Consider the following 13247-nt stretch of genomic DNA (forward strand, 5'->3'; position numbering starts at 1 on the left):
CTCCCAGCTGGGCCCTTCAGGTCCCCATGCCAGCGGGCCCCTGATTTCCTGCTCTGGGCAGGAGTGAGGCAGTGTGACCTCACAGAGGCCTGGGGAACAGGGAGGGGAGGTCCCTGGATACAGGGGTGTAGCACTGAGCTCACAGAGAAGAGGAGCAGGGTCACTCTGGGTACAGGCGGTGACCTCAGAGGCCTGTGGCTGGGGAACAGGGCCGTTCTGGATACGGGGTGAGGCAATGACATTAGGGTTAGGTTAGGATGCGCCACTTATCCCACTCCATCTGGGCCTGCCCAACTGGGACCCTCATCAGAGGACAAGAGGCTGTGGCGAGGTTATTAGCGCAGACAGCAACATCTGAAGCATTCCTGGGTGAAGTAGGGCTTCAAGGCAAGATATGAAGGGGGTGGGGAAACGGGTGGCTCTGAATCACAGAATCATAGAATATCAGGGTTGGAAGGGACCTCAAGAGGTCATCTAGTCCAACCCCCTGCTCAAAGCAGGACCAACCCCAACTAAATCATCCCAGCCAGGGCTTTGTCAAGCCTGACCTTAAAAACCTAAAAAGGAGATTCCACCACCTCCCTAGGTGACCCATTCCAGTGCTTCACGACCTCCTAGTGAAAAAGTTTTTCCTAATATCCAACCTAAACCTCCCCCACTGCAACTTGAGACCATTACTCCTTGTTCTGTCATCTGCCACCACTGAGAACAGTCTAGATCCATCCACTTTGGAACCCCCCTTCAGGTAGTTGAAGGCTGCTATCAAATCCCCCCTTATTTTTCTCTTCTGCAGACTAAATAATCCCAGTTCCCTCAGCCTGTCCTCATAAATCATGTGCTCAGCTCCCTAATCATTTTTGTTGCCCTCCGCTGGACTCTTTCCAATTTTTCCACATCCTTCTTATAGTGTGAGGCCCAAAACTGGACACAGGACTCCAGATGAGGTCTCACCAATGTTGAATAGAGGGGAATGATCACATCCCTCGATCTGCTGGCAATGTCCCTACTTATACAGCCCAAAGTGGGAATCTGTTCCAGGCATCTGGGTGGGTGAGGGGGGCAGCAGGTAAGAAGCTAAAGGTGGGAGAAGACTATGGAAGGAGCTGCACCAGGCCTAGCACAATGCGGGTCTGGCCTATGATAGGGGTTTCTAGGTGCTACTGCAATACAAGCAATAATAGCCTGTACCAGGTTAGATACCATGGGGCTAAAACACCTGGGTTCAGTCCACATTAGTGTGTGTGTCCACTGGGCAGCTGCGCTGGCTCTAGCTCAATGGTGCAGGAATTTTTGATGATTGCCAGGCTAGATGCAGTTCTGGTGTCTCTGCCATGGACACCACAACCCTGCTCCCCGGTGCCTGGCAATGGCCTCTCTAGCACTTGCGGCCTGAGTCTAGAAGCTGCCTGATAGCTACAGAAGGACCTAGGCCCTGATTCTGACCTTCACTGTGGCCCATGTACCCCAGCTCTGCAGGAGTAAAGAAGCCAGTAGCCCCTGGCCTGGCTGCTGCAGAGCCAGATGAATGGCTCAGAACTTGCAGCTCCCAGCATGGGGCATAACTGTAGGAGAGGGTGTTTTGATATTTTTAACTATTTGTAGCGCCTAGGAACCCCAGTCAAGGAGCAGGGCCCCATTGTGCCAGGTGCTGTACAGAGCAATAACAAAGAAGACAGCTCCTGCCATAGAGAGCAATCACAACCTACAATGGTGGAAGTGCCCTCTGCACACTTCTTGTTGCTGGAATGGGGATTTGGGTACCACTGCAGCTAAGCATAAGTAAGAGCAGCCCTCTGGTTGCTCTAGCTTGTGCCAGGGGCTGACCCACTCCCTGGAGGGCCTCAGACTCAGGCAGGAAGGTGGCATAGGGCTGCTTTTCTCTTCTCCCCATCCTCTAAGCTGCACCGAGTTTAGCTCAGCCGCCACCCAAGGGTCAGGACCCTAGTGCCTGACCCTGAAAATACTTGGCCTGGAGTCAGTGGGAGCTGTGGGTGCTCAGCACTGCTCAGGGACTGCTGAGAGACCTCCGATTCCTTGGGTTCTTTGACTGGAGAATGCAAGGGAACAGTGTGTCTGCAAAATAAAAACGACAAAGGGGAGGGGGAGAACTCTGGGCTGGGACAAGGGCATTCAAAGTCAGCCGTGTATGGGGAGTGGGGCATGTCCTGTGTGTTGGCAGTGCAGACACTGCGGGATCTCTGGGTGAATTCATAATTTTGATCCAAAGGAACAAAACGAAAACTTGGTATCAAAATCTCCCATCTCTTCTCAGTGCAAACACACTCCTGCAGGGACCATCAAAGCTTTCGGCAGCAGCTGTGCCCGGGCAGGACAGGGTTAGTGACCGAGAGGGCAAACTGGGCAATGGAGCAGGAGTCCAAGGCCAGAGGCACAAGTTACCGTCTATTATCACAGGTCATCAAGGGGCAGGGGCCGTACCAGACAGTGCCAGCCACGCACGGGGGTGGCTGCTCCCTGCCCAACACCTCTGCCACAGCACTCTGGCTACAATGCCCTCTCCTTCCAGCAAAACTGGTCCTGCCTGGCCTCCTACATGCTTCCTGCGTGTCTGAAACCCATCAGGGCTGCCAGGGAGCAGTCCCCTTTAAGAGGTGGAGCTTGCAGCCTGGCACAGGAAGATCAAGTCTGGAATGAACTGCCTTGGTCGGAGGAGGTTGCAGACAGAAGCCAGCTGGTCAGCACAGAAGAGACCATGAGTGGCAGGGTGGGAGATCTGAGCCCCAAGCAGGCAGAGGCGTTAGCCAAGGTGAGATCTAGCAACAGTCCCTATTCTTCAGCAATTCTGATTACTTCCTGCACACCTCCTCCAGTGGGGGAAGGGCGGTCTGGAGGGGGTGTTAATTTTCTCCCCAAAGTGTTGTGCCTTTGAGATGCTGGGATCCTGCAGTGATGGGGACTGTATAAGCACCTAGATAGAAGCAGGGATCTTAGAGGGGTGCAAGGGACTGGGAGAAAGCGCATCTGTGCCCCCAGGCTGACCGGGAGGCAGTTTACCTGACCTCACCCGCAGGCCGTAAGCGAGATTTCGAATCTCCCTGCACCCAGCTTTCCGCAGGACTAGGGTGACCAGATGTCCCATTTTTAAAGGGACAGTCCCGTTTTTTGGGACTTTTTCTTATATAGTCACCTATTACCCCCCCATCCCCTGTCCTGTTTTTTCACAGTTGCTATCTAGTAACCCTACACAGGACCATCCTGCGAGGAGATTTCTCCCGCTCCTCAGCACCCAGCACCTGTGGGACTCGGTGCCCGGAGCAGCCCAGGCCAGCTCCAGGAGCTGACTCACACAGGAGCCTGTTTGGGGAGTGAGTGGCAGTCCCAGCCGTGATTAGCACAGAAAGCGTTGGCAGAGGCATCGGCTCATGGGAGCGTGATCATGCTGGGTTTCTGGGGGCTGCCGAGCCTCTCATGAGCTCCCTCTAGACTGCAGAAGGGGCAGAGGAAGCTCTCAGGGTGACTAGGAATAGGACCCCCCCACGCCCTCCGTACCCTGAGATGTGGGATGCTGCTGGGTCCTTGAGGTGACAGAGCTGGCACTTCCACTTGGGCATGTGGTTGCCTGGCGACTAGTAGAAGGGACTGGACACAAGGGAGTATTCATGGCCTGTGTCTGGTGGAAAAGCCTCAGGGCCGCAGGCTGATTACTCGGCAATTGTTCCTTAAGCAGCTTCTGAATGAAAGGTGACTGAGTGCACAGCTGCGGGGTCCTCCCTGCACAAAGCGCCACTACCCTGTTCTCCTGCAGGGAGAGGCTGGGAGCTGCCCCACAGCCCCCACCATTCCTGCAGTGCCAATTCCTCCCTGGGCAGGAGTAGCTGGGCCTTTGCATAGTGAAGCCTAACGTCTTGTTCCCTGCAGCTCCTGGAGAGAAGGGTTTGGACTGGAGTAGCTCTGAGACCCTCCACAGCCAGTGCTCCTGCCCCATGTCATAGTGCCTCTTGCAAGGCCAGATGGGAAGAAATGGTTAACTCACATGGTTGCTTCTTTGCCCCCTCTTTGTTCCTCTCCTTGTAAACCTTGAACTTTTCCTGCCTCCTGTGAGCTTTCACCCCCCCTTCCCATCTTCCTCTCTCTTGCCCTTCTGCATGCATTTGCTCTTTCCTATTCTCTGTCCCAACGTGCATCTGTGGGGGCCTTTTATGAAACTGCTCTTCCTTTGATGCTAACTCAGACGCATCTGTGCTGAACTTAGGAAGGGGAGAGAGGGCTGAGCGGGGTGTTAAAGGAAAAGGCCCCTGTTCTGCTATCCAGCATTGTTGGATCCATACTTGCATACAACCCCCCACCAGTATTACAAATACCTGGGAAGTGTGAGCATTGCTGGTGGCAGCCACTGGTTCAGAGCTCCCTTTATGGAGCAAGGGAGTTTTCTCAGCTGGGCTGAGAGAACCTCTTCCCCAGTGTGTTCAGAGGGAAGAGCTGTCAGCTTTGAATGCGCGTTTGTCAGTCTGGGGGAGCAAAACATGGCTTTGTCATACAGCACGTGCTTCAATGTATGTACAGGCAGGTAGGGGCAGGGTTCTGTGCATGAAGGCAAACTGCACCCACCCCCAATGAGCTCTGGCTAGCCCCCTTCCTGCAGACCCTTGAGCCAGGTGTGCAGCGTGAGCAGGAAGTTCCACCACAGGTGTAAATGGGGAAGGGAATTTTGGTAGCATTTTTACATGCACTGGGCATAGGTGCTAATGACGGCACAAGGTGGTGGAGAATCAGCCCCCACTGCATTTGAAGAGCACGTGTGCTATAGGGGTTTAAACCTGTTCCTCTAAGGAATAAAGAACAGCCTTGTAGGTAAGGTGTGTGAGTGGGTCCTGGGAGATTTGCAGTCTGTTTGCAGCTCTACCTGCATGGACTTTGGCAAGTCACTTAACCTCTGTGCCTCAGTTTCTCCAGCTATAAAATAGGGACAATTCTATTTCCCTACTTCTCTGGGGAAGCCATGAGTGTTAATTAGTGCTTGAGGAGCCTTAGCAGCCCTAGAAGTGCTGTGTGCGATCAACAATTCTATTTTGCATTCTTCTCATCAGCTGGTTTTCATGACTCCTCCTGTCAGTTTCAATGGAACTTTCAAGTTAAAATAAAAAGAAAGCGAGAGATGCTGGCTGGCAGGGAAACCTCTCCCCCATCCCACTTCCTGGCATTCAAGGGAGAGGGAGGCTGTGGGTTAAGAGTGGGACGTCCCAGGAGCTCTCTGTGGTGTGGTTGTGTGGGAGTGAGGGAGGGATTGCAGCTAATCATCATGTACAAGTCTAGGTCCTTCTATCTGTCTAGAAGTAAACCAGTCCAAGTGACAGTAACTTAGTGTAGTACTACATTCATAGCTCCCCTAAAGATCATCTGAAAGTCACCTCAAAACAGCATTCAAAAGTGGCTGCCTTCCCCATTGAAATCTGCATTCATCAGAGGAAGTCTCAGCTCCACAGATTTCACAGGGCTATGGAGACTGGCACAGGAAAGGTTTCTGGTGTTAGACCCTGGAGCCTGATTCTTGCACCTTGCATGGCCATTGACTCCTGTGCAAAGTTTCTGGGCAGCATTTCACACACACCCTTTTGTCAGCGATCTCACAAGGGGCAGGGCAGGGGAGAATCCGATTGCACACTGATTTATTCTGGATGCAGTTCAGTTGGTTTTGATGCTCTGTTGCATCATTCCAAACAACGATACGTGTCTTCCTTTAAAGGATCATGGAACCTGGGTCCCAGGATCCCAGCTCAGTAGCAACTAAGAGTCACTGTTGTCTAACAGCCGTGCAGGACCCTCTGTGAAATGCATCAGTGCCCACATGAAACCCAGAATGATTCAGCCTCAGCAGAGATATGAAAGACTGCCTGGCCACAGTTGCCAACTTTCACATGGTAAATAAGCACCCTGACTTTCACAATAAGCCAAAAATCAAGCTAATCCCATTTCAAAACAAACCCAAAACAAGCCAATCCCTAAGAACCCCAACGCTCGATGTGACTAGATCCCCCCGGCGTGCAGTCTGGGACTGTGATGGGCCCACTGTGCACCCCTGACTCTCTCCCCCACCTTGCCCCTGCTTGCCCGCCCCTGCTTGCTGGGAGCCGATCAAAAAATAGAAGCAACAAGCCACAAGCCAAAAACTAGCCAACAAGCAACTTACAAGCCAATTAAGCCCAAAACAAGCCCAATTTCTGTGTTTTTTTCCCATGGGTTTGGCATGTCTGTGCCTGGCCCAGTGACTGAATCCTCCCTCACACCAAGAGGTGAATTCCTGGCACATTGGCATAGTAGTGAGGGGGAAGGGGGCAGTTTATCCTGTCGCTGGCTGTTTGACTTCTTCTGTGGCTAAATGTAGGGCCTGCAGGGTTGTCAAGCCAATACCTTGCGCTACTGCTTACAATTGATTTTAAATGTGTAGACACAGAAACTTCAAACAAACCAAGACCCCAAAAGACATGCTGGGGATGTCCAAGTCTCTCCCTTTGAGGTGAAGCTGGAACCTGCCATGTACCATAATGTCAGGGGCAATTTGGAGACTGCTCTGCCTTTTTGACTCGGGCTGTAGCAGGACAGAGGAGTTGCTAGCCTGGAACAGACCCGAGGTCCCTCTAGTTCAGTGTCCTGGCTCTGGCAGTGGCCAGCATCAGATACTTCAGAGGCAGACATCAAAACTCTTCCATAAGGGACAATAATGCCACATTTTCCAAAGTTGCCTCCCAGACTGTGGGCGCTGAGAGATCTGAGGCCAAATTTCCAGGGATGCTGGAGGCCCAAAGCTCCCTTGGTTTCAAATTAGGTTGGCAGTGCTCAGCACTTGGAAAATCATGTCTCAAATCAGCACCCAAAATCAGGGATGGTCTCGAAAATGTGGCCCTTAAGAATTACAAGCCCATTGGGGACCATTTCTAGCCACAGATTTATGGGTGTGCGGTTATACCTTGGAGCAGGAAGGTTGATCTCCTTTACACATTTTTATTCTTTCTGATCATCACTATAAACACCTTACACTTCTTTCAAAACTCTATCAAACTGTTTACCTCACCCGTGTCTTCTGGCAGCGAGCTCCAGAGATGACTTAGACGTTTAAAGTGTTTCCACCTATCAGTTTTAGCTGTGATGCCTTTTAATGTCTTGGGAGGTCCCCTTGTTTTTATATTATAAGAGGCAAACTGGGATGAGATTAGTGAGGGTGGAGGGGGTATTTTAGATGGACAGTTGAATTAGAGAGAGAGAGATTTTAAGCACTGGGAAGGTTGGGGAAGTTTTGCCAACTGAGAAGTGTTATCAGACCCTCTGCAGAGAATATCTGATGCATAGTTGCACATAATTGAAATCTCTATTGTGCAATATCTTTGGTTCAAGGAATCAGAGCTGGGGCACAGCATTAATTAACAACAGATCTTTGGATATTCTCCTCTCCTGCTTCCCGGAGCTACTGCTGGGCTTTCATCTTATCCTCCCTTTGCACTGCTCCTCCGTGGTGCTGTTCTCAAGGCAAAGGAATTAATCTCAGATTTAATTACACCTAATTTCAGACCACAATAATCTAACCAGCCCCATTAAGAAGGGAAGGGAAGGACTTAGAGTGCTCTGCCCCTCTGAGATTTATGCTATTCATTGCCCTGGTGCAGCCCTGGCTGACCCTGGTGTGTGTCCTGGGAAGAGGGGGGGGATCAGCTGACCTGCAGGCTCAGGCTTAACTCTCACATCTGTTATTTGGGATTGATTCCTCCCCTGCCCTTTGCACCCCCATGTTGGGTTTGCCATTGACCCAAGGGCACCTGCTTGGGCTCCCCTGCTGCCTCTCAAACTGATGCCAATGTTGCGCTGCACAGCAGCCTGCAGGGGGTGCATGCATACCCCTAAAGATTGCTTTAATGCCTCCCCTTTTGGGAGACTGAGATCAGGGCTACCCTGTAGCACTGACCCCCGTTTCCCTTCCAGCTCAGCTGTGCTGTTCCTCACTTGGCCAGAAGGAGCCACTGTTGAGCATGACAGGCATCTCCTCTCCCGGGGTGGGATGTGCTGCCCTGCCCTCAGCACTGCAAGGAATTAAACAGGCTCCAGCACCCCTTCTGGCTCCCCTCACAGCCGCATCCAGGGCTGAGCTGGTTAGTTAGCCAGGTGTAGAGAGGCCCCCAGTAGATTTCATGCTATCTTTGGCCCCTCCAGGAAGCTCTGCCTAGGGAAGCATTGGAGAGTGTTGTGATGACTGGCAGTCCAGCTAAGGCAGGAAGGCTTGATCCCAGAGGCGGGCCCCGTGCACTCCCCCATGGACGGTCAGACCCTGGGTTAGGCTTATCTCACAGGGAGCTTGGTTCCATAGCCAGACCAGACCCCATCTTCCCCCTGCCTGGGCTCTGTGCCAGCACTTCCCAAGGAGCACAGCGGGCTGAGTGACCAGTGGCCCTGCTTCTTCATTGTTCGCTTCCTGCTTGTGCCTTTAAACTGCCTTGGTTTCCCCCTATTCCCAGGGCAGTCTGGGCCTGGGCAGCCCCCAGTTTAAATTACAGGAGCCCCAAGGCTGAGGCCAAGCCCCCTTTCCCACCACATCTCTTATGCTGGCCAGGGAGTTCCCTTACGCAAGGGCTATTCCCAGGAGCAGTAACAACCCCGTTGCGCTGCCCAAGTGGCAGAAGGGTCACGGCACAAACGATCGCTGGGAAACGGTCCTTGATGAGCTGGCTCCTCACTGGCTCATGGCTTTGACGATCAGGACCAAGGCCTTGAGCTGGCAGTGGCAGCATGAAAACCAGAGCTGTGTGCCGAGCGCGATCGATGAAAGCACTGAAATGCCCTTGCGAATAGAGACCCAAGCTGAAAGCAACTGGAGCCCCAGCCTGAACGCCAGGGCACTGAACCTCAGGGATGGGGATGGGTCACAGGACTGAAATATCAACTTGGGGGTGGGGGGTGCTGGGTTTCTAAAGGACGTCAGCCCCACAGGCAATTGTACTGCGTAGGTTGCTGCGTGGCGTGGGGTGGAAGGAGCTGAATGCCCCCTTGGAGTGATGCGTTAGAAAGGAGTAGCAGGGAAACACCCCACCAGCAAGATCTCCGCAGCTGTGGACAGGCCTGCTGGGGAGGTGGTGGAAGTGCCTCCCATGGGATCCTGCAGCTAGACTGGAGAGAGAACAACCCTGTTTCCAGCCCAGAGGACTGGACTAGATGGGACCTAATGGGACTCTTCCACCTCTACAGCGTCTTCCCTGAAACCCTGATCTCTAGGGGGCAGGGGTACATTGTCATGGTGAAGAGCTCCTCATTAGACAGCTCCCTGCCCCCCCTCCCCAAATTCCCCAATACTCCTTCTGTGCCTGCAGCCATCCTGGCCTGTGGTATAAGCGATGACAGAAAGGGAGAGGGCCCTTCTCCCCAACCCACAAGTCACTGCGGTCTGGGCATCTCCACTTGGGGCCCAAATATTGGGTGCAGGCCTTTTGCTGTTCTGCAGCCCCCAGCTCCGGGAGCGCGAAGCCAATGCAGGAAACACATCCTGCTGTAGACATGCTCAGCAGTCGCTTTGCCCTTCGGTCTTAATGGTCGAGGGAAACAGGTCAGACTTGTGAGAGGCCTTGGGCAGATGGCAGGACAGGCATGGGGCTGTCTGCAGCCTGGCAGCTGGGCACTTCCTGGGCAATTGCATGCAACGTGCCCCTTGGGAGTCTACCTCCTCCTTGCCCCTGCCCTGACTAAAGTCTAACTGTGGGATCAACCTTGGGAGTCCCAGGGCCTAGCACCTGGGGATGAGGTGGGGCAGGTCATGGAGGCTGGGTGAGAAGTTCTGGCCTCTGCACTGAGACACTGAGCTTGTGGGCCCTGCGGGGCCCAGTTGGTGCCTCCAGCTTTGCTGATCCAGAACTGGGAAGTGCCCATGACGCTGTCCCTGCTCCTCTTCTCTCTGCAGTTCCGCGAGAACCTCCAGGACGTGTTGCCCTCCCTTCCCCATCATGACGACTACTTCCTCTTGCGCTGGCTCAGAGGTAACAGGGGCTGGAGGAGGGAGGAGATGCGTTGTGGAGCCAAGCTAGCCCTAGTTGCCCCCCAGCACCCAGCCCCTTGAGCCAAGATCAGCCGCAGGCACTGAGCCACTGCTGGAGCTTTCTTCTTGTTCCCACTCCTGCGAGACAGGAAGAAAATGGATGGGCCTGAGTTTGCCTGGGGTGTTTTAGGTTTGCCCCATAGAGGGAATGGGGGTGTGTCACCACTGAGCAGGGAAGGGTGGAAATGCCTGCTTGGGCACAAGAGGAGGGAATGGCTAGTAGGGGGAGATTCCCCTGCTGAGCTCCTGGGAGGAGGGGGAAGAGGAAATCCCTTAGCACCACTTTTGCTGTAGGATTCAGACTCCAAGCAGCCCTGGGATATCGGGTTTATCTTTAAGCTGCTGGTTTTTCTCAGAGTCAGAGAACAATAGAGCAGTCTGACCCCCTGTGGGGGTGGTGGCAGAACAGGTAGGGCAGCCCAGGATTAGGGGCCCCACACAGGTGGATGCAACACCTGCCAGTGTCTGGGTGCAGTGGAAGATGGTTCAGGTGTGGGAACTGGATTGGGGGAGGGAGAAGCCTGCTCTTTTGTCTGGGGCAGCTGCGGTTTTGGGTTACACACAATCCCTGTGAGCAGGTGCAGGGAGCTAGCCACATTTCTTGGTTGCATTAGCTGTGGCCCGAGCCAGCCCTGCAGCAGAGAACCGAGAGGGGAAAGGGCTAAGAGCTCAGCTCTGTGAGAGGTCTGGGCCCTGGCCATGGCAAAGCCAGCCTGCTCTGTCTGGGGCATGAATGGGCTGACTTGGCTTGTGGGGGCACATGGCTTCCTGAGCACTCAGGCCTGAGTGTTTCCAGCCCGCTGCTCCTCTCACATGGAGCCTGAGTCCTGGGGGGGATCCCCAGGTCTGATTCCCAGCTGGGGGCACCAGTGGGACACCCCACAGTTAGAGCCAAGCAGGGAACAAAGACTGACATCATCTGCAGGAAGCTGGATGGGTTGGTACAGATCAGGCCGATATCACAGGCTGATGAGGGGCCTTATCTTGGCAGGGGGTGGGGCAGTGAACTGTGAGCTCGGTTATCACAGAGAACTCCCTCCCTCCCACTTTCTCCTGCTATCTGTTTTGGAAAGTCCAAAATTCAGAGACTTGTCCAGCCCTGACCTGGGAGATTTCTATCCCCGTGCGGCTGGGCAGGCCCAGTGTGGCTGGGCCAGGCAATGCCAGATCCAGGGCAAGTCCGAGTACAAGGGGCTCTGTGGGTCCTGTCTGCTTGGCCTCAGGATTAGGGGGAGGCTTCTAAAAGCACAGGGGTGCCTGCCTCTCCTTGACTGGCCCACCCACCCTTCCTACCTTTGCATAGCTCCCCCATAGGCTCTGACCGCCCAGGCTCTCACTGTAGCAAGCCCCAAAGAGGGGCCCTCCAAGATCAGGATCTTTCCACTTGGCCCCATGAAGCCAGGACCCTAAACACACCCACAAGGCCCTGAGATCACTCCTCTGGTCTAAGGGGGTGTGGAGAGCAGGAGGGGCTGGGGGATCAGTCTGTCCCAGCAGCGGGCTGCTTTTAGTTTATAGGTGGACGGTTGCTCGGTAAGCACCCAGCTGGACAGCATGGGCCCAGGCAGCTTAGCCCCAAATTCACATTGTTCTGTCATTAAAATACAGGGCTTTTTACACACCCCAGTGTTGGGACCAGCATTCTAACAAAAGGAACTCCTTCCCCTGCAGTGTTGGGGATCCACTTAGATGCCAGAGTAGGCCAACTGGCTTAGGACTCCTGCTTCCTATGCTAAAGGTCATGGGTTCAAATCCATCTGATGCCTGGGGTGGGGGACGAAGAGTGCATGAATGGGGCAGTAACCTTAGATTAGTGTTACCATATTTCAACAATCAAAAAAGAGGACGGTGGGAGCCCCGCCCCTGCCCCTCCCACTTCCTGCCCCCTGACTGCCCCCCTCAGAACACCCAACCCCGCCCCCCGCTCCTTGTCCCCTGACTGCCCCCTCCTGGGACCCCTGCCCCTAACTGCCCCCCAGGATCCCACCCCCTACCTAAGCCTCCCTGCTCCTTGTCCCCTGACTGCCCCCTCCTGAGACCCCCCCCATCCTATCTGCCCCCTAGGACCCTACTCCCTACCTGTCTCCTGACTTTCCAAAACCTTATCCACACCCCCCGCCCCCTGACAGCCCCCCCCAGAACTCCTGACCCATCCAGCCCTCTCCCTGTCTCTTCTTGACTGCCCCCTCCAGAACTCCCCTGCCCCTTCTCCGACCCCCTGGCCCCCTTACCGTGCCACTCAGAACAGCGTGTCAGGCTCCACGCCGAGCCCGACACACTGCCGCGCTCCCCCACGGAGCACATAGCCCGGTTCCCGCCCTTGCAGAGTGCTGCGGAGTGGCGCGCTGGGCAGCAGGGGAGGGGGAGGAGTTCCAGACTGCTGGAGGCCCAATGCGAATGGCCGGCGATCTGCGAATGCAGGGAAGGGGAGGAGGGGGGGGGGGGGGGGGGGGGGGGGGGGGGGGGGATCTGAAGCTGCAGGGGAGAGGAGGGGGGAAGTGGAGGAGGGGCTCTGGCTGCCGGAGCCCCGTGCGAGTGGCTCGATCTGACTGGCTCCCCTGTCAGCCGTGCATGGGGGAGGAAATTTGGACATTTACAAATTCCCCCCGGACGCTATTTTTAAACTCAAAAAGCTGGACATGTCCAGGAGAATCCGGACAAATGGTAACCCTACCTTAGATGCAAGTGTGCGTGCGTGCGTGTCCTCTCTGCCTGACCTGCAGCTGATCTGAGTCTGGTATAGCCCCAGCTCTTTCACTCAAGCTGCAGCAGCTCATGCTTTTAGCTCAGGAGGTCACTGCTTCAGTGCCTATGGGCTGGCCAAGACTACGCGGCTTTCACATAATGGTCCTTTTGGGTGGGTCCACTTATGGGGTTGGGTCTTCACCCGTGTCTCTACAAAGCCGAGACATCTGCAGTACTGGTTCCACACCCTGCAGCAGTGTGCCAATCCCATGTGTTAAACATAAATATTAAATTAAAAAAACCACAATTGCCTTCAAAATCACCAGACTTAATAAGAACAGGAGTACTTGTGGCACCTTAGAGACTAACAAATTTATTAGAGCATAAGCTTTCGTGGACTACAGCCCACTTCTTCGGATGCATATAGAATGGAACATATATTGAGGAGATATATATACACACATACAGAGAGCATGAACAGGTGGGAGTTGTCTTACCAACTCTGAGAGGCCAATTAATTAAGAGAAAAAAA

General features: G+C 54.2%; 1 protein-coding gene across 2 annotated transcripts in view; it reads left to right on the forward strand.

Annotated features, from left to right (window-relative positions):
* Positions 1-2447: 2447 nt before the first annotated feature.
* The window catches only part of SEC14L2 (SEC14 like lipid binding 2), a 50285-nt gene continuing 39485 nt past the window's right edge, over positions 2448-13247 (forward strand). The window contains exons 1-2 of one of the 2 annotated variants that reach the window (XR_004648267.1): positions 2448-2767; positions 9896-9971. Coding sequence is in view for 1 of the 2 variants with exons in the window: in XM_034791205.1 (XP_034647096.1) it covers positions 2555-2767; positions 9896-9971 (289 nt within the window). In the remaining variant the exon portion in view is untranslated. The remainder of the gene's footprint in view (positions 2768-9895; positions 9972-13247) is intronic. The other variant, XM_034791205.1, reaches the window with a different exon arrangement.

Source organism: Trachemys scripta, chromosome 15 (assembly GCF_013100865.1).
Source record: "Trachemys scripta elegans isolate TJP31775 chromosome 15, CAS_Tse_1.0, whole genome shotgun sequence".
Classification (NCBI taxonomy): Eukaryota; Metazoa; Chordata; order Testudines; family Emydidae; genus Trachemys; species Trachemys scripta.